This window comes from Amblyraja radiata, chromosome 4 (assembly GCF_010909765.2).
Source record: "Amblyraja radiata isolate CabotCenter1 chromosome 4, sAmbRad1.1.pri, whole genome shotgun sequence".
In the NCBI taxonomy this organism is placed as follows: Eukaryota; Metazoa; Chordata; class Chondrichthyes; order Rajiformes; family Rajidae; genus Amblyraja; species Amblyraja radiata.
The window spans coordinates 77,306,622-77,330,926 of NC_045959.1; the positions used below are offsets into that span (position 1 = coordinate 77,306,622).

The 24,305-nt window shown below is 40.8% G+C and overlaps 1 protein-coding gene across 6 annotated transcripts in view; it reads left to right on the plus strand.

The window, feature by feature from the left end:
* The window catches only part of chd7 (chromodomain helicase DNA binding protein 7), a 230,020-nt gene that overhangs the window by 157,632 nt on the left and 48,083 nt on the right, over positions 1-24,305 (plus strand). For all 6 annotated transcript variants that reach the window (XM_033019785.1, XM_033019780.1, XM_033019784.1 and 3 more), the window contains 11 exons: positions 395-516; positions 1,506-1,749; positions 9,575-9,751; positions 9,916-10,059; positions 12,157-12,412; positions 16,426-16,636; positions 19,217-19,412; positions 19,773-19,940; positions 20,055-20,234; positions 20,387-20,497; positions 20,583-20,785. In XM_033019785.1, coding sequence (XP_032875676.1) covers positions 395-516; positions 1,506-1,749; positions 9,575-9,751; positions 9,916-10,059; positions 12,157-12,412; positions 16,426-16,636; positions 19,217-19,412; positions 19,773-19,940; positions 20,055-20,234; positions 20,387-20,497; positions 20,583-20,785 — 2,012 coding nt within the window. The remainder of the gene's footprint in view (positions 1-394; positions 517-1,505; positions 1,750-9,574; positions 9,752-9,915; positions 10,060-12,156; positions 12,413-16,425; positions 16,637-19,216; positions 19,413-19,772; positions 19,941-20,054; positions 20,235-20,386; positions 20,498-20,582; positions 20,786-24,305) is intronic.

Below are 24,305 nucleotides of genomic sequence, written 5' to 3' on the forward strand. Positions count from 1 at the left end.
TCCAAATAACAGAATGAGTTTTGAAAATAAATCACTTGCCTGTAAAATTCCTATCCCATGACAGCAAAAAGGAATTGACGTGACATAATACTAACCAGTTGTTCTCTTTTGTGGCAGTTGCAGAAAGAAAGAAAAAGGAAAGTAAATCTTAAATTGCAGAGATATTATGAGGGTTTTGCTAATTTTGAAAAAGTTATTAGGAAGCCAGAGAGAACCAGAGGCAATGGATCTATATTTTGAAAATTAAGAAATATGTTGAGAAGATGATTAGAGTTGTATGTACTGATGAAAAAGAGCTGAGCTTGGTAATAATTAATATCTTCCCAGTTTGATTTAAAAATAATTGAATTCCTGGATAAATATAACTTTGTTAATATTGATTTATATCTGAAAGGAACGGCCACTTCCAGAATTTTGGACCAAGTTGGAGCATTCTAGAGACTATAAAAATGGCAATCAACTCAGGGAATATCAACTGGAGGGCGTAAACTGGCTACTCTTCAATTGGTACAACAGGTGGGATATTCTTATTTCCAAATAGTTTAAGTAAGATATCGAGCTTTTAGTTTAGAAATTAGAGATACATCGCAGAAACAGGCCTTTCGGCTATTTCATGGAAATGTGTAAAATTATTTTCTTGGTGCAAGTTTTAGTTCAGATTTCACAACTCTGTGCCCATTTCTCTTGCACAGCAGTAGATTTGTTGTATCATGAAAAACTAATTTTTATGACTGCTGTCTGGATTAGGCTCTTATTTTGTAGTTTAAATGCAAAAAGCTTACAGACATGTTGACTCCAGTATCAGGGCAGAAGGTTAGACGCATTTATAAAGCATTCAATTAACTTTAGAAAAAAGTCCCAGGACTCAAAATGTGGCGTGAGAGATGGGACCTTTAACCCAGAATATAATAATATTATCTTTCCAAGAAAGACTAATATTCAAAAGACTTGGTAGTTAAAAGCTTTCAGTCATACATGGTTAAACCCCCTTCTACCCCCTCTCTTTTTGTTTCAATTGAATTGGAATGAAACTCTTGTTTTACCAAATATGCAAGTGCAATCAGAAGCGGAAATCCACATTTATGAAAATAGAATGGTGAACTACATGTTGGAAAGGCATGGGTATGAACAGAGTTTTGTACCCTTTAAAATTCCTCGCAGGCCTTGCACTTTTAATGCTGGACTTTCTCTGTAATGGTCATGCAATAACACCCTATTCTGCACTCTGGTATTTTTATCTTTGCACTACCTATAGAGAATGATTTGGCTGGGTAGCACACAGTTTTTCCACTGTATCTTGGTACACAATATGCCAATACTGAAAGTTTAGTTTAAATATAGTAAATATAATGCCTTTGATAATATAAAGTTTAGCTTCTGACTAGAAAAATGAAAATAAATGTTGGGAAATTGGATATTAGTATTGCATCGCATTGCTTCTATCTTGTGTGAGGTAGATGCTATAAGATTATTTTTATATCTACATAATCATTTCTTTTTTTCAGCCAAAACTGCATTTTGGCAGATGAGATGGGATTAGGCAAGACTATCCAGTCTATTACATTTCTATATGATATGTATTTGAAGGGAATTTATGGCCCCTCCCTGATTATTGCACCCCTTTCCACAATCACCAATTGGGAGAGAGAGTTCCGCACTTGGACAGCAATGAATGTGGCAGTGTACCATGGCAGCCAGGCTAGCCGCCAAATGATTCAGGCATATGAGATGTATTTCCGGAATGCTGAGGTAAGGAAGACAGTTACATGTTATTCTAATTTCTGTTAAATTTATTTTATGTATTAGTAAACTTAAATTATAATTGTACCTCTCTTGCCAGTTCCAGACAAACTGGTGTTAACAATAAAGAAATGTTACTGCTGAATTTTCCTGGCTTCAATTACCCTTGTCAGCATGTTTAATTTTTTGTTTTGTGATTCCTGATATTAGTCCTGAAGTTTATGGTTGTGTCCTTTCCCCAAGAGTCATGACTTAATTTACAACTTTCAATATTTAATGATTTATCTTGCATTTGCTTTTAATCTCCGCTGTTCATAGTTTTATAAATATTTTCTGCAGCGGTTACTTGTAGGTCAAGCGATATTATTTTATCCAAAACTTTTTTTACTTGGAACATTAATTTGTTCTTGCATGTTACAAGTATTTTACTAAAGCAGGCATTAATTGAGAAGGCATATTTTGCTTATAATCTTGCAAGTCTTCAAATTTACTTTTGCCTTTATTCCACATCCGTGGATTTGTGCATGTATTTATAGTTGTGAAACTTAAGGTCCATCTGCCAAATGGAATGCATACATTACATAGTATTCGTTAAACTTCTGCAAAGGCATTTTGAAAAGCAGTGCGAGTGCCCCCCTTCACAACCACCGCCTCTCGGGCAGTGCGCCTGCGCCGCTCTCTGCGCTCGGTCCCACCCCCTGAATGGAGCCGCTCCGTGAGGTACGATTTAGTCGAGGCGAGGTTTAGGTGTGAGGAGAAGTTTGGTAGTGAGGTATTGTCGAGGTGAGGGGTTTAGTCAAGGTGCAGGTGAGGGGAAGTGAGCGGAGGTGAGGAGAAGTGGGTGTCTGAGCTCAGGAAGGGAGACCGAGGTGCTGCTGAAGGAGATGAAACCACTGCCTTCTGTGGTAGAGAATTCCACAAGTTCACAACTCTCTAGGTGAAAAGGTTTTTTCTCATCTCAGTGCTAGGCAAAGAGACATTTCAGGTAACATTCTTTGTAAAGGTTTTTTTAGGTGTATGAAGTCATTTATTGAAACATGTAAGATTATTAAGAGATTGGACATGCTAGAGGCAGGAAACACGTTCCTAATGTTGGGGGAGTCCAGAACCAGGGCCACAGTTTAAGAATAAGGGGTAGACCATTTAGAACTGAGATGAGGACATTTTTTTTCACTCGGAGAGTTGTGAATCTGTGGAATTATCTGCCACGGTTAGCAGTGGAGGCCAATTCTCTGGATGCTTTCAAGAGAGAATTAGATAGGGCTCTTAAAGATAGCGGAGTCAAGGGATATGGTGAGAAGGCAGAAACGGGGTACTGATTGTGGATGATCAGCCATAATCACAGTGAATGGCAGTGCTGGCTCGAAGGGCCGAATGGCCTACTGCACCTCTTGTCTATTGTCTATTTCATGAAATATATATCTTTTGAGGGTTATTTTACTGGTTATGTGTTAGAAAAATTCATAGCTTCTGTTATGTAAATTACTAGCAGAAAGCTTTGGAATCACTTTCAATTTATTTAAAATGCGTTGCCCCCTGAACCCCCACCTGGGCGTTACCCCTGGACCTCGCCGGGGGCTTAGCCAGCCTCCTGGACCCCCCCGGCTAATACTTTCTGGAAGTGAATATCATGCCTGAAATGGCCAATGCAAGAAGAGAGCACTTCACTCAATTGAAATATAACGCCTCTCCCCAAAAGCTCGCAGAAACCTTGGAAGGTTGGAGCTTTCAAGATCATAAATTTTTTTGTCCTTCTGTCTTACATTCTGCAATGCAATTCAATTGTCTCAATGAATAATAATAATAATAATAATACATTTTATTTATGGGCGCCTTTCAAGAGTCTCAAGGATACCTATGAAGAACACATGCAAGGGGATGCAGAATAGCTGTGATCTAATTGAATGGCTTATTCCTTCCTAATTTTCTGCTAGAGGACACTCAATAATTGGAATAGTGAACATCTGTCTATTTGATTTAATTCTTATATTTCTTACAGCAATGTATTTGGCAATTTGTAAATGAAAATAATAGAAACTAAAGATACCTGATATCTGAAATAAAGCAGAAAATGTTGGAAGAGTTAATTATTTCTCTCTCACAAATTGCTATCCGACTTGCTGAGTGTTTCCAGCATTTTCTGTATTTTATGGCAGCTTATCAAAAGTTAAGGGCCTGTCCCACTTAGGCGACGTTTTAGACGAGTGCAGGAGACTCTGCGCTCGCCACATGGTCGCTGGTGGTCTCTGGTGAGTCTCCTTCATGGTCGCGAGAAGTTCCCGCATTCTGGGAATTAGTCGCGGCCTCACTATGGTCACCGCACATGTTGCAAATATTTCTGCGACCAAAAATTAGTCGCCATGGAGATAATCTATAATCGATAATCCTGTAGTCATATGTGCACTTGTAGTGGGGTCGCCATGTAGTTGTAGGTAGTCGAGGTAGCCGTAGGTAGTTTTAGTTAATCGCCTTTGCTGACCGGGCATTTTCATTGGCTCAGTGGGGGAAAAAAACGTAAGCAGAAGTTTTCAGAACCAAGGATAACCGACCGGTAATGTTAAATATCCGCCGAACTTCACAGCTGTGTATCTCTGGCTTATTAAAAGTGGTCTGGCTTCATAAAAGTTGTCTCCACTCTTTCTCCACTCCTTATCCCCCCTTCTCCTCCCATCTCCCCCTCTCTTTGAAAGGACTTACCGTACACTGTGCTAGCCGCCTTAATTACTGCGCCAACCTTCCTGTTCATCGCGGTGTGTGTCTGTATCACCTTGGCTTTGCACCGTGTGAATTTCAGACAGAGCTCCCCTGCTTGCCCTGGCCCCTGCCTTTGTGATGTATGTGTGTGTGCGCGCGCGTGTGTGCTGTGCTCCACTCTGACAGTCGCTGTTCCAGTTCCCGTTTTTTCAGGCGACTGCCGGCAACTTGACAGTCGCCGGCAGTCTGCTGAAAAATCGCCTCAGTGCGACAGGCCCATTACAAATCTTTCTGCAATACAGGTGAATTGGAGATGCAAAGTTGGATGTCTATAGCATCCCCATAGTTACAATACCTCCATAATGTTTGGGACAAAGACCCGTCATTTCTTTATTTGCCTCTCTACTCCACAATTTGAGATTTGTAATAGAAAAAAAATCACATGTGGTTAAAGTGCACATTGTCAGATTTTATTTAAGGGTTTTTTATACATTTTGCTTTCACCATGTACAAATTACAGCTGTGTTTATACATAATCCCCCCCCATTTCAGGGCAACATAATGTTTGGGACACATGGCTTCACAGGTGTTTGTAATTGCTCAGGTGTGTTTAATTGCCTCTAATGCAGGTATAAGAGAGCTCTCAGCACCTAGTCTTTCCTCCAGGCTATCCATCACCGTTGGAAACTTTTATTGCTGTTTATCAACATGAGGACCGATGAACGTCAAAGAAACCATTATAAGACTGAGAAACAAGAGTAAAACTATTCGACACATCAGCCTAACTTTAGGCTTACCAAAATCAACTGTTTGGAACATCCTTAAGAAGAAACAGAGCACTGGTGAGCTTACTAATCGCAAGCCGCAAAAATAGGATGGCCAGGCTACAGTTTGCCAAGAAGTACATAAAAGATCAACCACAGTTCTGGAAAAAGGTCTTGTGGAAAGATGAGACGAAAATTAAATTATATCAGATTGATGGCAAGAACAAAGTATGGAGGGGAGAAGGAACTGCCCAAGATCCAAAGCATACCACCTGATCTGTGAAACACGGTGGTGGGGGTGTTATAGCCTAGGCATGTATAGCTGCTGAAAGTACTGGCCCACTTATCTTCATTGATGATGGTAGTAGCATAATGAATTCTGAAGTATATGGACACATCCTATCTGCTCAAGTTCAAACAAATGCCTCAAAACTTATTGGCCGGCGGTTCATTCTACAGCAAGACAATGACCCCAAACATACTTCTAAAGTAACAAAGGAGTTTTTCAAAGCTGAAAGATTGGTCAATTCTTGAGTGGCCAAGTCAATCATCTGATCTGAACCCAATTGAGCATGCCTTTTATATGCTGAAGAGAAAACTGAAGGGGACTAGCCCCCAAAACAAGCATAAGCTAAAGATGGCTGCAATACAGGCCTGGCAGAGCATCACCAGAGAACTGGTGATGTCCATGAATCGCAGACTTCAAGCAGTCATTGCATGCAAAGGACATGCAACAAAATACTAAACATGACTACTTTCATTTACATGACAGTGCTGTGTCCCAAACATTATGGTGCCCTGAAATGGGGGGACTATGTAGAAACACTGCTGTCATTTCTACATGATAAAACCAAACTCTATAAAAATGGCCTTTATTAAAATCTTACAATGTGCACTTTAACCACATGAGATTTTTTTCTATTACAAATCTCAAATTGTGGAGTACTGAGGCAAATAAATAACTGATGGGTCTTTGTCCCAAAGGTTATGAAGGTCACTATATAACTGTAGAATGAACAATGTGTAGAAAACATTTATTGAAAATGTTAATAGACTGAATGTAGTTTAGAAGGATACTCTGTTTGTCTTTGTCTTTAAAAGTAAGAATTTCATTGTTCTATCCGGGACATAAGACTACAGACTTGAGCTATACAGGTATTCCATTGTTCTATCTCTCGTGTTTTTTTTTCTTTATGTATCCCTTTCATTCGCTGCATTCCAATTCTTAGTTTCTTGTGGAAGATCAGTTTCTGTTCCCTCCAGGGCTATCTGGGGGGGTAGAGGGAGGACACGTCCCGCCCCCATGCTTTGAGAGGTGGGGAACAATCCCCTCCCCCCCCCCCCGATTCCAGCCCACGGCCGAAGCCTCACATGCATCTCGCTCTCTCCTCCAGTCAAGCGCCGCTTCAGGGCTCGAAATTAACGGTTGTCCGCGTGCGGGAGGGTTTGTTTTGAAAGCGGTTATCGCCGTTAGCGGGTTTGCAAGCAGTGGCCGCTATCAGGGAGGGAGGAGGAGATGGAGCCGCTCTCATGGCCGCTGTGCGGGACCCGTCATTCGCTCCGACACTTCTGAAGCAGCTGCACCATAGATCCTATAGCTATAGGATCTTTGAGCTGCACCCGCTCGGCCCCGCACCTTGCTGTTGGCTGGCGGAGGGGGGAGGCGGTGGCGAGGAGTTCCCAACGGCCAAGGCAGCGGGGCGATGTTGTCCGAGGAGCGCTGACCTTCCTTCCTCCCCACCTCGCCCTCCTCTCTCTCTCTCTTGTACGCCCCTTATCCTGGGACCCCTCCTCTACATCCAGCATTGATCCCCATTCCCACCTCTATTCAGTCCTCACTGACATCCCCTGTGCTCCCCTCCCCATCTCCCCCCCCCCCAATCTATTCAACCTGCGCTGATCACCCAATCCACCTCGCATTGATTCTCCTGCCATCCCATCCCCCCCCCCACTCCCCCATCCATCCTGCACTGGTTCCCCAATTCACCCTGTACTTACCCCTTTCCCATCCATCCTGCACTTCTCCATCCATCCTGTACTGACCTCCATCCATCCAGTACTTATCCCCATCCATCCTGTACCAATCCATGCATTTATCCCGTACTGACCCACCCTCCATTTACCCTGCACCTTCCCCTCATTCATCCTGTAGTGATCTCCCATTCATCCTGCACAGACCCTCCGATCCACACTGTACTGATCCCCCTCCCCCCCATTCATCCTGCACTGATCTCCCCCCCCCCCCATCCTTCCTGTACTGATCCTCCCATTCAAGAAGAATGGGGGGAACAGTCTGAAGAAGGGTCTCGACCCGAAACGTTGCCCATTTCCTTCGCTCCATAGATGCTGCCTCACCCGCTGAGTTTCTCCAACACTTTTGTCTACCCCATCCATCCTGTACTGAACTCCCCCATTCAACATCACTGACATCCCCGTGCTCTCCCCTCACAATTTTACCTACTCCAACCAACACGTACTAATTCACCTGCCTCAATCCATCCATTCTGCACCGACTGCCTTCTACCCCCCCCCCCCCGCCATCTATCCACCCCGCACTGATTCACACACACCCCCCTCCCTGACCCTATTGTCCTGGAAATGTCTTCAGAGCGAACATTGACTATGTTTGATAATGGAATGCAATCAAATGTGTTTTAATTCACAAAGTTATTATTTGTTTTCATCCATAAAGATGGGTGGGAGAGAGAGAGAGAGAGAGCTCTCACAGCGCCAGGCGACACGGCTTTATATCCTCACTCCGGCCGCTGTCTATGCAGTGTTGTTTTCTCTCCCACTAGCGCCTTGTCTGATTCTCTTCTCACTCTTGCTGCTGACCAGACCGAGCACCATCACCGCATGCTTGCTCCGCCACCTCTCTCGCTTAATTTTCTTTTGACAGTGGCTCTCCACAGGCCCACGGCTGAAGCCGCGCGCGTCAGTGTGCGCATGCGCGCGCGGCCGCCAAGATATTAGGTCCCCCCCATGTTTTTATAGCGATTTCCGTGCCTGGTTCCCTCAAATCCTTCCCTCTATAAAAATGAGCCTTTTAACACTGAAGTATTGGATTTCATCTGACATATCTTCCTGCTTACATTGGTTAATTTGTGAGGTTTTTTTACTGTCATTTTCTCTGTTGGTACTAACTTCCCAAGATAGATTAATCTGAAAAGTATTACCCCTTAGGAAGTCTTCAATTGTCCCATAAGAAAGCTAAATACAGTGCCCTCCATAATGTTGTTGACTCCACCCACCCCCCCCCTCCACTGTTTAGTTTAAACCCACCCTTGTAGCACTAGCAAATCTGCCTGCCAGAATGTCGGTCCCCTTCCAATTAATGTGCAACCCATCCCTTTTTTACATCCCTGCCCCAGAAGAGATCCCGGTGATCTAGAAATCTAACTCCCTGCTCCCTGCACCAACTCCTCAGCCACACATTCTGATCCCCTATCTCCGTGTTCCTACCCTCACTAACACAAGATACTTTAAACAGCCTAGAGATAACCACCCTAGAAGTTCTCCTTATTCTCCTAGAAGTTCACCTAGTTCTCTATACTCACGTTGCTGAACCTCGTTCCTCTTCTTACCCACGTCATTTGTGCCTACACGCACAACTACTTCCGGCTGTTCACCTTCCCTCACGAGGATATTCTTAAGTCAGTCTGAGACATCTTGGACTTTGGCACCTGGGAGGCAACACACCTTCCTCGAGTCTCACCTGTCGCCACAGAATCTCCTGTCCACAGCTCTGACAATGCAGTCACTCACCACTATGGCTCTGCCTGATGCCGGTCGTGCCTCAGCGACAGGATTTGAGTCAATTAATACCCTTGGTTGAAGCGAGGTTATCAAGAATTAGTGAGGAAAATATGTACATTCAACCATTTCAAATGAATTATTATATTCATATTTATAGTTGATGCTTACCATAAATAGCGTACACAGACTTTACACCCCCCCCCTCCCCCCAACACCTTGTCATTGGTGATATTGTATACAGGACTGGCAATAACTGATAGTTAATAAGTGGAATAAAAAAGCATTTACAATATTGTTATCATGTGTTGAAGAACATTTGAGTTGCTGCTGTGATTACTTTTTGCATAAGCATCTGCATGATTGGGCTTTTTATTTATATCTGGCCTTAAAGCATTCATGGTGGATAATTGTGCATGCAGCAATTTGGGATGGTTGACACACTTAATAAAATAGCAAGGAACGTAAGCTCTGTTTTGCCCCCAATGTCTTTAATGAATTATGGATGAATAATGACCTAATTGTGTGTTCATTTGCTCAAAATGTATTGTTAATAACTTTAAGCAGTTTTATATTAGTGTTCAATTAGGAAAATAAATTAATTGAAGATTTCCTGTCTTAAGGGCCGTATAATTCAGGGAGCATACAAGTTCCATGCCATCATCACAACATTTGAAATGATTTTAACGGATTGTCCAGAACTGCGCAATATTAAATGGCGTTGTGTGATAATTGACGAAGCCCACAGATTAAAGAACAGAAACTGCAAACTTTTGGAAGGGCTAAAGTTAATGGATCTGGTCAGTATGTATTTTGCAATAATGAATTGTGTGCTGTTAATGAATTATGATATCCAGCTTATGATGTTTGATGTTCATCAGACATAACATTTATAACCACAGTATGGTTTGGATTTCCAGTTATTTAACAGATCTTTTTTCTAATGGTTTTTCTTTTGCTGCAGGAACACAAGGTACTGCTAACAGGGACACCATTACAGAACACTGTAGAAGAACTTTTCAGTTTGCTGAATTTTTTGGAGCCCACTCGATTCCCATCAGAGTTCACCTTCCTGCAAGAATTTGGTGATCTGAAAACTGAGGAGCAGGTATACGATTCTTCCAGAGCTATAAAGTGAACTTTCAGAATTGACCTCTAGAAAGGTCAATTATTATATATTCACTGTTGCAAAGCTCAGAAATAGACCCTTTTGCCCAACATGTCAATGCTGACCAGGTTTTAGAACTGAGCTCGTACCATTTGCCTGCATTTGGCCCATATCCCTCTAAACCTTTCCTATGCATGTACCTGTCTTAATGTCTTTCAAACCGTGGATTAGTACTTCCGTCAACAGCTTCCTGGGGCATATTGTTCCTTGTACATATTGCTCTCTGTGTGAAGAAATTGTTCCTCTGGTATCTTTTCTATCATTTGCCTCTCAGGGAATTCTTGATGATTCCTCCCTGAGGGCAAAATACTGACCATTCAACTTGTCTATGCATTTAATGATTTTGTATACTCCAGGGTCATTTCTCGGCCTCCTATGCTCCAAAGAAAAATGTTTCTACTTATCCAGCCTCTCCTTATAACTCAAATCCTAGAGTTCTGGTGATATAGAACATAGAAAAGTACAGCACAGAAAAAGATGTTTCACCCCACAGTGTCTGCAGAACATGATGCCACTCTATGTATGCATTGCCACTTTCAGGGAGTTATGGATATGGATTTTAAGAATCCTCCGTAATCAGTGCTGTTAAGGGTCTTGCCATTAATTGTACACTTCATTTCAAAATACAACGCCTCAAACTTTCATGAATGAAATACCATCTCCAAGTTCTTTGCCCATTTCTGTAGCTGATCTATATCTTGCTGTATACTTTGACAGCCTTCCCCACAATCAGCAAACCCCAGCAGTCTTGGTGTCATCTGCAAACTTGCTAACCAACCCGTCTACGTTTATGTCCAAGTCACTGGCATGTATCTCAAACAAAGGGGGTCCCAGCAAAGATCTCTGCGGAACTCTACTAGTCGCAGACCACCAGCCTTAATGTAGTCCTTTCACCCCATAACCCTCTGTCTTCTTTCAGTAAGCTAGTTATTGTTTCATACAACCAAATCACTATTAATCTTGTGCATCTTAATATTCTTGATTAGCCTCCCATGGAGGATTTTATCAAATGCCTTGCTAAAGTCCAAATAGTCATCATCCACTGCCGTACCCTCATCGAACAACCTCGCCACATCCTCAAAAAACCTAATTAAGTCAGAAAGACGTGACCTACCATGTACAAAGTTATGCTGGCTATTCCTAATTAGCCCATTCTTTTCCAAATACAAGTAAGAGTATTCAAAGATTTAGATTTAGCTCTTGGGGCTAACGGAATCAAGGGATAAGGGGAAAACGCAAGAACGGGGTACTGATTTTGGATGATCAGCCATGATCATATTGAAGGCCGAATGGCCTACAGGACCTATTTTCTATGTTACTAAGAATACTAAGAATTCTTCCGCTTCAGTAAAATGAAATACCAATAAAACACTCTTGACTTAAGTCAATTCTATCCCAAAGAATCTTCTCCAATAGCTTCCCCACCATTGACGAGAGGCTCATTATCCTGTAATTCACTGGATTTGCTATAATTTGCTTCCATTCTTAAACAAAGGAACAACATTACCTACTCTCCAGTTCTCCAGGACCTCGTCTGTGGCTAGAGAAGATCCAAAAATCATTTTTTGTCGTTCTCAATAATCTGGGATGGAATCCTTCATGCCCTGTGGACTTATCCACCTTAATGCTCTTTAAGAGCCCCAATGCCACCACCTTCTTAATCTCAAACTAGCCTTGCATATTCATATTGTCTACATTGATCTCAATGTCCTTTTCCAGATGCATCGTACTAGTTTGGTACCTTGACTACATCTCCTGACTCCAAGCATAAATTCCTTCCTTGAGTAGTCCTACCTTCTCCCTAGTTATCCTTGTGTTTTCAAATGTAGGAATTAAAATATATGGGATTTTCTTTAATCCGCCTTGCCAAAGCCATTTCTTGGTCCTTCTAATCGTCTTCTTGATTTCTTTCTTCCTTACTTTATCCTGATGAATCTTTTCTGCACCCCTTCCAGCTTAATAACATCCTATTTCTCATCATGTTTCTCACCAGTGTCTATTAAGTAGTATTCTGCTTTTTCTAAATAACTATTACAGGTACAAAAACTTCAGGCTATTCTGAAACCAATGATGTTAAGACGCTTGAAGGAAGATGTGGAGAAAAATCTGGCTCCAAAGGAAGAAACGATCATTGAAGTAGAACTGACAAACATTCAAAAGAAATATTACCGAGCTATTTTGGAGAGAAACTTTGCCTTCCTCTCAAAAGGAGCTGGTCAAACCAATGTGCCCAACCTTCTGAATACCATGATGGAACTGAGAAAATGCTGTAATCATCCATACCTAATTAATGGTAAGTTCGTTTTTACTGTCCATTCTGTAGGCAGCTTTATTCTGGTACAGTAACTGGTCAAATTCACAAATTAAATAGGATAAATCTAGCTTCCAATTATTTGGAAATACTAGTACTAGTCTGGAGTATGAACCAGAGGTAGAGGGTGAGTGAGATGCATGACTGTAATCAGCGGTGTCTTGAAATGCTTGGAAACTTCTCACTCCCATTAAACTCACTGGGCTCAATGGAAAATGTGTTCTACTACTGTGTAGGAGGAGAGGGAAAAGAAGAGGGAGGGTGAAGAGGAGGAGGGAGTGCTGGGGTAGGAGGGTGAATGGAGGAGGATAGGGGTATGAAGAGGGATGGTGAGGCACAGTTGGGGAGGGTTGCCGTGACTCGCGTCACAACGGGGATCTCTGGCCTCACCATGGGAACCCCTCAGCCGCGCCTGCGCAGTTGGGGCCTATGGGTGAGTGGCGGAATATTACGTTGGGGGAACAGGGCCCAACGGGTCCCACTTGGTCTAGTATACCTCTAAACCATTTTTATCCACATATCTACCCAAATGTCTTTCAAATTTTGTCATTGTGTTTGCCTCAACCATTTCCTCTGACAGCGTGTTTCATTTACGTACCACCCTCTTTGTGAAATAGTTGTGCATCCGGTGCCTATAAAATCTTTCCTCTCTTGCCTTAAAGCTGTGTACATTGATTCCAACTATGCCACTCATGATTTTATACTTAGATCACATTTCAGTTTCCGATGCTGTGAGGAATAAGGTTCTATCCTCCCAACCTGCCCAACCTCCCTACAACTCTGTCCCTTGAGTCTGCTCGATGATCTCTGAAATTAAAATGTGCTCTCTGTTACTTGGAGCGTATTTCTTTAATGCATAGCAATTTAAATTCATTTTACGACATGGGTTTATACTAATGTAATCTTTCCAATAAAATCAAAAGCTAATTCAAGAGATGATTTTGCTAATTTAAGAGGAAACTGCATTCAACCTTTGTGTGAGCTAAACTCTTGCCTAGTTTGCAGGCTGATCCTGTGGGTTTGTGAATAAGAATTTGCAGCAGAGAAAATCACAATAAAAAGGTTTTCAGAAATAGTGCGTGCGTATTCTTGTTATATTTTATTTCTCAACTGGCATTGTGAACATTAAGGTGGAAAGAGGTGCATTTGTTGAGCAGCATTTATATTCTCAGGACTTTTCAAAACACTCCAGAACTAAGGAATTTTGAAGTTCACAGCCAATTTTGAGGTGCATCCATTATTAATCAGGCAGCAGTGCACATGGGTGCAACGGTAGAGTTGTTGCCTTGGTGCCATAGACCCAGGTTCAATCCTGACTGGGTGTTGTCTGTTCAGAGTTTGTATGTTTTCACTGTGACTGAGTTTTCTCTGGATGCTCTGATTTCCTCCCAGGTTTGTAGATTAATTAGCTTCTATATAATTGTAAATTGTCCTTAGTGAATAGGATAGTGCTAGTGTACGGGTTGATTGGTGGTCGGTGCAGACTTGGTGGGCCGAAGGGATGTTTCCACATTGTATTTCTAAAGTCTAATAAAGATGATTACAGCAGAGAGTTTGCACACAGCCAAGATGAATGTCTGGATATTCTCTTGGGTGCTCAATGAATGAATGGTCATGATGCAAGAGCTCCTACTTTCTTTCAGAAAATAGTACCATGAGACCTATATTATTTTAAACAGAGCCAATAATTCGAGCCTGGACAAATGCATCAGCTGATAAAGTCTATATGTTATCATTCCCAGATTGTAGCCATTTTTCTTTCTGTGCAATATCTCAAGGCAGGCAAGGCATAACAATACTGTGCCAGTCCTGAATTCTTGAGTTGTCTTGTTTTTCTAAATTGTATTTTGACATACAAAGGAATTTGAGCATCTATGACTTAATATTTTCTCCCTCCTAACCCTTGGTTAATTTGCAGAAGCAATGCTTTCACACCTTTTTTTTTCCTTAAATAGAATCCCAAATTTCCTGGAATTTGATGGTATTTCCTGAAATTTTCGAAAATGCTTCCTGCTCACTATTTATTGTTGGGTTTTTTCATGGGCACATGTTAACAACACAAAGAAGAACAAGGCAAAACAGATCTATAACTACACCGTATCTTCCTGCTTCTGTTACTCACTTGTACAGTGTTACGCAAGGCAGCTTTCGTTGCCTCCAACAGCTTTCGTTGTCTTCATTTTTTCAACCTACTCTCATGTGTCTTAGTCCCTCCCCCTCTCTCCCCCTCCCTCTCTCTCCCTCCCCTCTCTCTCTCTCACCCTTTCTCTCCTTCCCTCCCTCCCCTTCCTTCTTTGTCCCCCTCCCTCCCTCATTCCCTCTCTCGCTCCCCCTCTCTCTTTCCCTCCCTCCTCCCTCTCTCCTCCCTCTGTTACCAATCCCACACTGGTAACTTTTCACCACTAGGCTTTTCCAGAATTCTACCATTGCCTGAAAAATAATCTAAGACTCAACTTCCACTGAGAAGGAGAATTCCAAAGACTCATTGTTATACGAGAATTTTCCTGAACGAAATTCTGTGACCCATAGCGCTGTGGCCATAGCGCTGTGTTTAAAGCCTATAGCGCTGCAGCTTGTAGCGCTATATTTAGAACCCATAGTGCTGCTGCCGACAGCTGTTTGTTTACATTCCCAAGCTTTAAACTGACAGCACTCTGTTTAAACCTTTGAGCGCCAAACCGGCAGTGCTGTGTGTATTACCTTTACACCCCTTCGCAGGCCAAATGCGGAAAATTTCCGAAATAATTCAATTTCTCTAAAGACAACCAGAATTTCCCGAATTTCGGGTAAGGGAGGTAAGAGTGAAAGCAGAGTTGCTGTTAGAAATGGGTTGAGACTAGACTCTGGCAAAATACTTCCATCCTAATTTTACTGGGTGCAGTCAATTAATTAGGTTGGGCGGAGCCCCAGAAGGCTGTGGCAAACCCCTTGTGCAACATGTCATTCAATGTATCAGTTAAAATGTGCACAGCAACTTTTAAAGGTTACAGGAGTTCTTTAAAGCTTTAAGTTGACATTTTGATTTTTTTATTCTAACTCAACTCCTATTTCACTGTTGGCAGAATCTTCTGTTATTTTTCGCAAGTTCTGCAGGACACTCTGACTAACACTTTAATTTCTCTGTCCGTTTCCACTCCAATTCCTTCTCAAAACTCATCTTTTCAATTGAATTTTTAGTCATTTTTTCTAAATATCCCATAAACCTGTCAAAAGAACTCGAGCATAACAAGTTTCCTGTTGAAATTCTATTATTTCGAATTAGCGGTATTGATTTACGTGGTATGAAATGAAATTGACAGTGAAGTCAAATAAACCACCAGGAAAAATTGACATAAGTAGCATGAAATTTTAGATTTAGTTTCTTCAGGGCAAAAGCTGTTCTTTCAGAACTCACTGAAGTCTCCCAGCAATTTGCAGTGTGTCGGAGTTTAGCCATAAAACACAAAATATGGATTTTAATGGGTTCAAAAGTGAACACAATTTTGTCCTGTTTTAATGCTAAACCAAAATGTGAGTAGTGTGGTAACTGCTTATTGACCCACTTTCTTTTCGACTTTTTAACTACCTACAATTTATTTGAATCTTCTTGTGCTTAGGCTATTGATTAACCCCATTAACAGTTACATAATTTGATAGTGCTAAAAACAGCTTAAATTTTAGGTTGTTTTATGTTAGCTTGAATTGAATTAACCGGGTAAATTGCATTGGTACCTTTATGAGTGAAAAATTTACTTCATAATTTCTCCTTTGTTAGCAAAGCATCCACCAGCCATTTTCCAGGTGTAAAATTTCCCTATATTTAAATCTTTAAATTATACTGAGAATTTGTAGTTCAATTTTCCGCTTATAAATAAGGAAACTTGAGCTAATCGTGCGCTGTGGTACTTTATAATTGGTCACAAGAATTTGTATTTAATATTTTGACAACTCAAAAATTGTTCTGGTATGATTCTGGGCTTTTTCATAGTTTTGTTCTTTGTTTTTGGTTTGGGTAGGTGCTGAAGAGAAGATTTTGGAAGAGTTTAAAGAAACTCACAATCCTGATATACCAGATTTTCAGCTTCAAGCTATGATCCAAGCTGCTGGTAAGCTAGTGCTGATTGACAAGCTGCTGCCAAAACTGAAGGCTGGTGGCCACAAGGTGCTTATATTTTCCCAGATGGTGCGCTGCCTGGATATTCTTGAGGACTACCTCATTCAGCGAAGGTGAGGCCAGCAGTGTTCAATTTGTAAGTTATTATTTGATGCCTGTGTGTTCATCCAATAAACAAATGTTCTGATAAGCTGTTAATTTGGAGAGGATATTGTGGATTTGCATTTAGAATGGAAGAACCAACTGTCAGATCTATGCTGTTGAAGAGGGGAAATTCAAAAATAATAAAACTGGCACTTGGACAGCCACATAGATAGGAAAGGTTTAGAAGGATATGGGCCAAGCACAGGCAGGTAGGACTAATGTAGATGGAGTATCGTGGTCAGTGTGGGCAAGTTGAGCCAAAGAGCCTGTTTCCATGCTCTATGACTCATCACCTTCACCAGTGCTACTTGAGGAAGACAAAGATGTCATTGCATGACTGGCAACCAGTTTTATGATTTAGCAGTGAGGCATTTGAGTGGAGAATGGAACTTTTGATATTTTACGGTATGATTGATGTTGCTTATAAGAAGCACAACCTTCAAATATTCATTACCTAACTTCCAATCTCTACACTTCCATTGATTACATTTAGGTTCTATAAATCATACTTAATTGTTATTAAAATACATCATGAGACTTTTTTGTTTTCATACAGTGTACTAAGCATAAAATGAGTGAACAGATAATAAAGGTTTCTCTAAATATATGCCCCAACTCCATATTTTCAATGCTCTTAACATTGTTTTTTTGATGTTGTGGGCAAAATAATTGTTTTTCTTGTTTGGTTGCAAAACAGGAAACCACTAAGAATTGCATGAAATTGACTGATGGCTGCTTAAAGCTTGCAGAACAGCTTAGGTTTGTAGTTTAAGAGAGGAATGCTAATTTAATACAAGATTGGCCGCCAACAGCATGTGGCAAAATCTACAATAAACTATCAAGGTGTTCTAAACCAAATGAGGCAAAATGGACAAATGTGGTTGCTGAGCTGAACGTTATTCAAGTCACAAAATTAATATTTAACCTTGGCACAAAATTGCACCAATGAGTTCCCATTTGTGATTTTACCATTTTCCCTTTGCTGTGCTAAAGAATGTCTGCTATGTGGCTGGTTCAAGCAATGTTGGCAGCTTGGAACCGGTTTACATTTAGTTTAGAGAAACAGGTCCTTTGGCCCACCGAGTCCATGTCAACCAACGATCCCCACACATTAACACAATCCTACACACACTAGGGACAAATTATAATTATGCCAAGCCAATTAACCTACAAACCTGTACATCTTTGGAGTGTGTGAGGAAACCGGAGAAAATCCATGCGGGTCACGGGGAGAGAACGTACAAGCTCCGTACATACAGCACCCGTAGTCAGGATCAAACCCGGGTCTCTGGCGCTGTAAGGCAGCAACTCTATGGCTGCAGCACCGTGCCTAAACGGGGGGGGGGGGGATGCATTTTTCAGTTGATTATGAGATGAGAGTACAATAAAGTCTCAAATTAATTTTTAGGTGCATGTAATGTTACATTTTTCACTTCCCCTGTTCCCAATTTACTTTTAAATTGTTGACGGTTGTTTTAGTCGGTGAGTTTAAGGTGGAGTGGGGATATGACTCAGAGCAAAATGTCTTTAAAAAAACCCACAATTTACTCAGAACAAATACTATTTAAAAGGCTGAGGAAACGGAAGACAGCAGGGTAAATTTTGTGGAAGGTGATTATAAATTGCGTGCAACTCACCAGGTTTTATTGTTAAGAGACAAAAATAAATGTTGAAAAAATGCATAGTTAAGTTGCATCCGTGGAAAGAGAGATCAGTCAATGTTTAGGTGCAGTGACTTCTTACAAATATCCTCTTTCCACAGATGATGCTCGACTGGATAACTTCTTCCAGCATTTCTGTTTTTGTTATTAATTCCAACATTTGTCATTCTATGTGCTTTCCATTAATTGATGTAACTTAACTGATAATCATCATTTAGTTGGCTGTGTATTTGCATCCTAATCATTTTTAAGTTTTCAATTATATTGCAAGAAAAGCTAATGTCTTAAAGTTTAAGTGCAGTATTGAGATTATACTAAGGGGGGTTGACAAAAAATGCTGATGTAACTCAGAGGGTCAGGCAGCATCTCTGGAGAGAAGGAATGGGTGACGTTTTGGGTCGAGACCCTTCTTCAGACTGATGTCGGAGGAGTGGGTGGGACAAAGATAGAATGTAGTCAGAGACTTAAGACGTGGGAGAACTGTGAAGGGGGAGGGGATGGAGAGAGAAAGCAAGGGCTATCTGAAGTTAGAGAAGACAATGTTCATACCGCTGGGGGGTAAACTACCCAGCAAAGATACTAAGGATGCTTGATAATTGAATTTGGGTATGCCAAAAAATCTTTATCATCAAATGTAAAAATCAGATCATGAACAAAGTTTTTCCTTTTGAAAGAACTTTATTTTTATTTATTTTTTAATCATTCACTGGGTGCTGCTGGTAAGAAAACAATGCATTGCCCATTTCTAATTGCACTGAGATGAGGTGGTGAACTGCTGCTGCCTACTTGCTAAATATTAACAAAATCTGGCAAGTAACATAATTTGCATTTTGATGGATTTCATTGGCTGAAAGTAAAAATATTTTAAATACAAAAATTACTTTCCAGGCACCTGTATGAGCGCATTGATGGTCGAGTGAGGGGGAATCTTCGGCAGGCAGCAATAGATCGTTTCTCAAAACCTGACTCGGATCGTTTTGTTTTCCTGCTGTGCACTCGTGCTGGAGGTTTGGGTATTAACCTTACTGCCGCAGACACCTGCATCATCTTTGATTCTGACTGGAATCCACAAAATGATCTCCAGGTGACTACTGTTTGCAAATTTCCATCTGTGTTTTCATCAATTATATTTCAGCAAGATGCAGTAACCTGAACATAGATTGAACAAAACAAACAAAGTCCTGGAGGAACTCAGTGGGTCATGCAGCACATGTGGATGGAATGGACGAACAACTTTTCGGTTTGGGACCCTACTGAGGACAAGAACAGTGTAAAGCAGGAGTCCAAGCAGAAATGTTGTCTGCCCATTCCCTTTAGAGATGCTGCCTGACATGCTGAGTTCCCCCAACAGTTTGTGTTTTGCTCAAGATTCCAGCATCAACATCTTCTTGTGTATCCATTGAACATAGGTTGATGCTGTTATTTTATTATTCTACACCAACAGGCTCAAGCTCGTTGTCACAGAATTGGACAGAGCAAAGCGGTGAAAGTGTATCGATTAATAACAAGGAATTCTTATGAAAGAGAAATGTTTGATAAAGCCAGTCTTAAACTTGGGTTGGACAAAGCTGTTCTGCAATCGATGAGTGGAAGAGAAAATAGTGCCAATGGGGTATGCATTTTTGTATAATGTGTTGCTTCCTCAGACTAAATTTCTCAAGCAATTTGGTTCACATACATGACATACTTAATGTTGCAATCAATATGTAAAATTCAAAATATATAGGTGCAGCAGCTATCTAAAAAGGAAATTGAGGATCTTCTGAGGAAAGGAGCATATGGTGCCCTGATGGATGAAGAGGATGAAGGGTCCAAATTCTGTGAGGAAGATATTGACCAGATTCTTTTAAGACGTACTCATACAATTACTATAGAGTCTGAAGGGAAAAGCTCTACTTTTGCAAAGGTGAATATATTTGAACAAGAATAAATATGTTTATGTTACATATTTACCAACTGAGAAAATACAAAGATCACAATATCAAGTTAATATTATTGTGAAGTAAATTGTGTAGATTTCTCCTAAACATGAGTTTGTTTCTTTGTGAAACTATTCAGGCTAGCTTTGTGACTTCTGGGAATAGAACCGATATTTCCCTTGATGATCCCAACTTTTGGCAAAAATGGGCAAAGAAAGCTGAATTGGATATTGATGCAGTAAATGGACGGGTAAGCAGCATGTTGTGTCCTGTAAATTTAAATTAAAAAAACTGTGAAATATATTTTTCCTCGTATGTGCTGTCTCCTGTTGTAGAACACTTTGGTGATTGATACACCAAGAGTAAGAAAACAAACAAGACACTACAATGCTATCAAGGAAGATGAACTCATGGAATTTTCCGATTTGGAAAGCGAGTCTGAAGAAAAGACTGGGAAGCCCCGTAGACCACAGGACAGATCCCATGGTTATCCAAGGACTGAATGCTTCAGGGTGGAGAAAAACTTATTGGTATATGGGTGAGTTGCAGAATGCATTATGTAAAATTGGAACTAAACTCTGAAAGTTATTTCCCACCTTTGAATTTCTTTTAAGGAGAGACTTCTTAACAATCTAAATAGGAAGTAAACAAACTGATTTCCTTTACTGCAAGATGGCACAGTATAATCTAATTTGCTCTTCCACATTTCATGCCTTCATTGTCTCAGAATCGTTAGATTACAAGCCTAACTTAAAATCTCTTAAATTAAAAGAAATGTCCTTAAGTTAAATACTTAGATCAAAACCAATTGCCACAAATCTATCCAACTCCATACTCCTGGCAACTGCAACTAAGCCAATGTGTTTTCATACTTGTTTAATTCTTTTGTGATTTTGAATGGCATGGAATTTAAATCACAAGGCCCACCTAACACCAATTCATAGCATTGCCTAATTCTGCCCGTGCATTAACTCACCTTCTGAAATCCCAGTCCTAGCCTTTGTTTCTCTGCTGACCCCCTCATCATCATCTGGGGAAACTCTCCTGCACCACTGTTAATTCCTAATGCACAATAACTTTTGAATTGCATGTAGAAACATTTGGGGTGCTTTGTTAAATTATATTGACTATTTCTTTCACCGCCTTCCCCTCTCTGGTGCCTACTTCCTCACACTTATGATCTTACCTCCTCATGTTTGTTATTCCCATTTAGACACCTTTAGTCATTAACTATAGTGAACTAATCATCTGTGTGAATTGGACTAAGAATTAAGAAGAGTAGATCCATTGTCTTCAGGATTAGAGAAAATAACTTTGGTATAGCAATCTGTTTTGGCAAATGTCATTGTTGCGCCTAAGGTAGCCAGAAATGCTCCTTTAAAATATGCTGAATAATTTATTACCTTAATCTTCCACTCGCCAATTTGTTTGACCTTTGGTCTTTTTTAATTGCATACCTACAGAAGGTCATATTTTGTTTTACTTTGTATTAAGGACTGTTTCAACGTCACCTTAGCTGATGATTAAGGGGGTGTCAGTGAATGTGTTGTCTGCAAAGATGCAAAGTAAAAGGTTAAATTAAATGACCTCATGGGTTGTGCATTGGCATTAATAGGGAATAGGTTAAAGGACAGAACAAGACTGCGAATGCTGGTTTTAAAGAAAAGATGCAGAGTGCTGGAGTAACTCAGCGGCTCATAAGGAATAGGAGTAGAATTAGGCCATCAAGTCTGCTCCACCATTCAATCATGGCTGATCTATCTCTCCCTCATAACCCCATTCTCTTGCCTTCTCCCCATAACCTCTGACACCTGTACTAATCAAGAATCTATCAAGCTCTGCCTTAAAAATATCCACTGACTTGGCCTTCACAGGCTTCTGTGGCAAAGAATTCCACAGATTCTGACTAAATAAATTTCTCCTCATCTTCCTAAAAGAACGTCCTTTAATTCTGAGGCTATGACTAGTCCTAGACTCTCCCGCCAGTGGAAACATCCTCTCCATATCCAATCTATCCTAGCCTTTCACCATTCTGTATGTTTCAATTAGGTCCCTCATTCTTCTAAACTCCAGCGAGTACAGGCCCAGTGCCGACAAACGCTTATCATAGGTTAGCCTACTCGTTCAGATTCAGATTCAAAGATTCAGATTCAAACTTTATTGTCATTGTGCAGTGTACAGTACAGAGACAACGAAATACAGTTAGCATCTCCCTAGAAGAGCGACATAGAATATGAACAATAAATTTAGTTCCTGGGATAATTTGTGTAAACCTCCTCTGGACCTACTCCAGAGCAAGCACATCCTTCTTCAGATATGGTGCCCAAAATTGCTCACGATATTCCTAATGCGGCCTTATAGAGCCTTATAGAGCCTCAACGTTACATCCCTGTTTTTGTATACAAGCCCTCTTGAAATAAATGCCATCATTGAGTTTGATTTCTTTACTACCGATTCGACTTGCAGATTAATTTTTCGGGAATCCTGCATCAGCACTTCCAAGTCTCTTTGCAACTCCAATTTGTGGATTTGCACCCCATTTCGAAAATAGTCTACGCCTTTATTCCTACTACCAAAATGCATGACCACACTTTGCTACACTATATCCATCAGCCACTTCTCTGCCAGACTCACAACTTATCCAAATTATTCTGCAGAGTCCCTGCTTTCTCGACGTAACCTGCCCATCTATTTTTGTATCATCCACAAACTTTGCCACAAAACCTTCAATCCTCTTGTCCAAATCATTAATATACAACGTGAAGAGTTGCGACCCCAGCACTGACCCTTGCGGAACTCCACCAGTCACTGGCAGCCAACCAAAAGCCCCCTTTATTGCCACTCTTTGTCTTCTGCCATCCAGCCAACCTGCTATCCATGCTAGTATCTGCTCCTTGATACCGTGGGATCTCATCTTCATGAGCAGCCAAACGTGTGGCATCTGATCAAAGGCTTTCTGAAAATCTAAGTAAACAACATCTACTGACTCTCCTTTGTGTGTCCTGCTATTTACTTCTTCAAAGGGTCAGGCAGTATCTCTGAAGAGCATGAGGTTTTGGGTCAGTACCCCTCATCCTTCAGATTCTTGGGTCTGGAGGATTCCAACCCGAAATGTCATCCATCCGTGTTTTCCAGAGATGCTGCCTGACCTGCTAAGTTACACCAGCACTTTGTGTCTTTTTAAGAATAGGTTTTATTCAGAAAAAAAATGTAAGTTAGCAAAATTGCTATTGGTGTGATTCCACGTCAATTAAGACTGGACCCTCAAATACCGACAACTTGTCTTGATTGTTTGGAAGTATTCCATTTTTTGTAAGTTCATTGATGTTACGAAGCTAAGCAGAAAAGTGAAGTGTAAAGATATTGAGGTTAAATTAGCTTGTAAGATGAGGGAGTTGGGGAATGATATGGAAAATGTGAAGGAATAGATAGACAATGTTCTTGGTCTTCCACTGACTGGTAATGTGCCTGATCTTACTGGTAACCTTATCTCACAGCCTGGTCATACCTTGATTAGATATCAAGGGTGCAATCTTCCATGAGCAAGCCAAGTCCCATCTGAACAATGCACTTTCCATGTGAAACTGCCAGGCTCCACTTCCTGAATTTAGGAATCAGTTAAACCATGGCGTTGGGCTGATCGGCTGTCATAGGGATAGGGCTGTCATAATCAGGTGTTCTTAAAAACCCAAACAGTTAAAAATAACACTATTTAAAATAGTAATTTTCTTTAAAACCATAACTTTAAACACTGATAAGCAGTTGAACACATTTTAAATCAACTTTAGTTAAAATGACATTACCTACTACAATTCAGTGACATTCCATCCAGCTGAAATGATAGGCTTACTGGACATGTACCAGGTTAGTCTTGCACAAGTCAAACAGGCAAATTTGTTCATCGAAGGCTGGGAAATCAAAGAAAGTTTAGAGTTCCTCCTCCCTTGACAACATGAGTCGTCCAACAGAATAAATTGTCGGGAGGCAAGCAGTTGTCTTGGGATCAAAGATCAGCTGAGCAGAACCTCCTCTTTCTTGTAGGAGTTCCATTTTTTAAC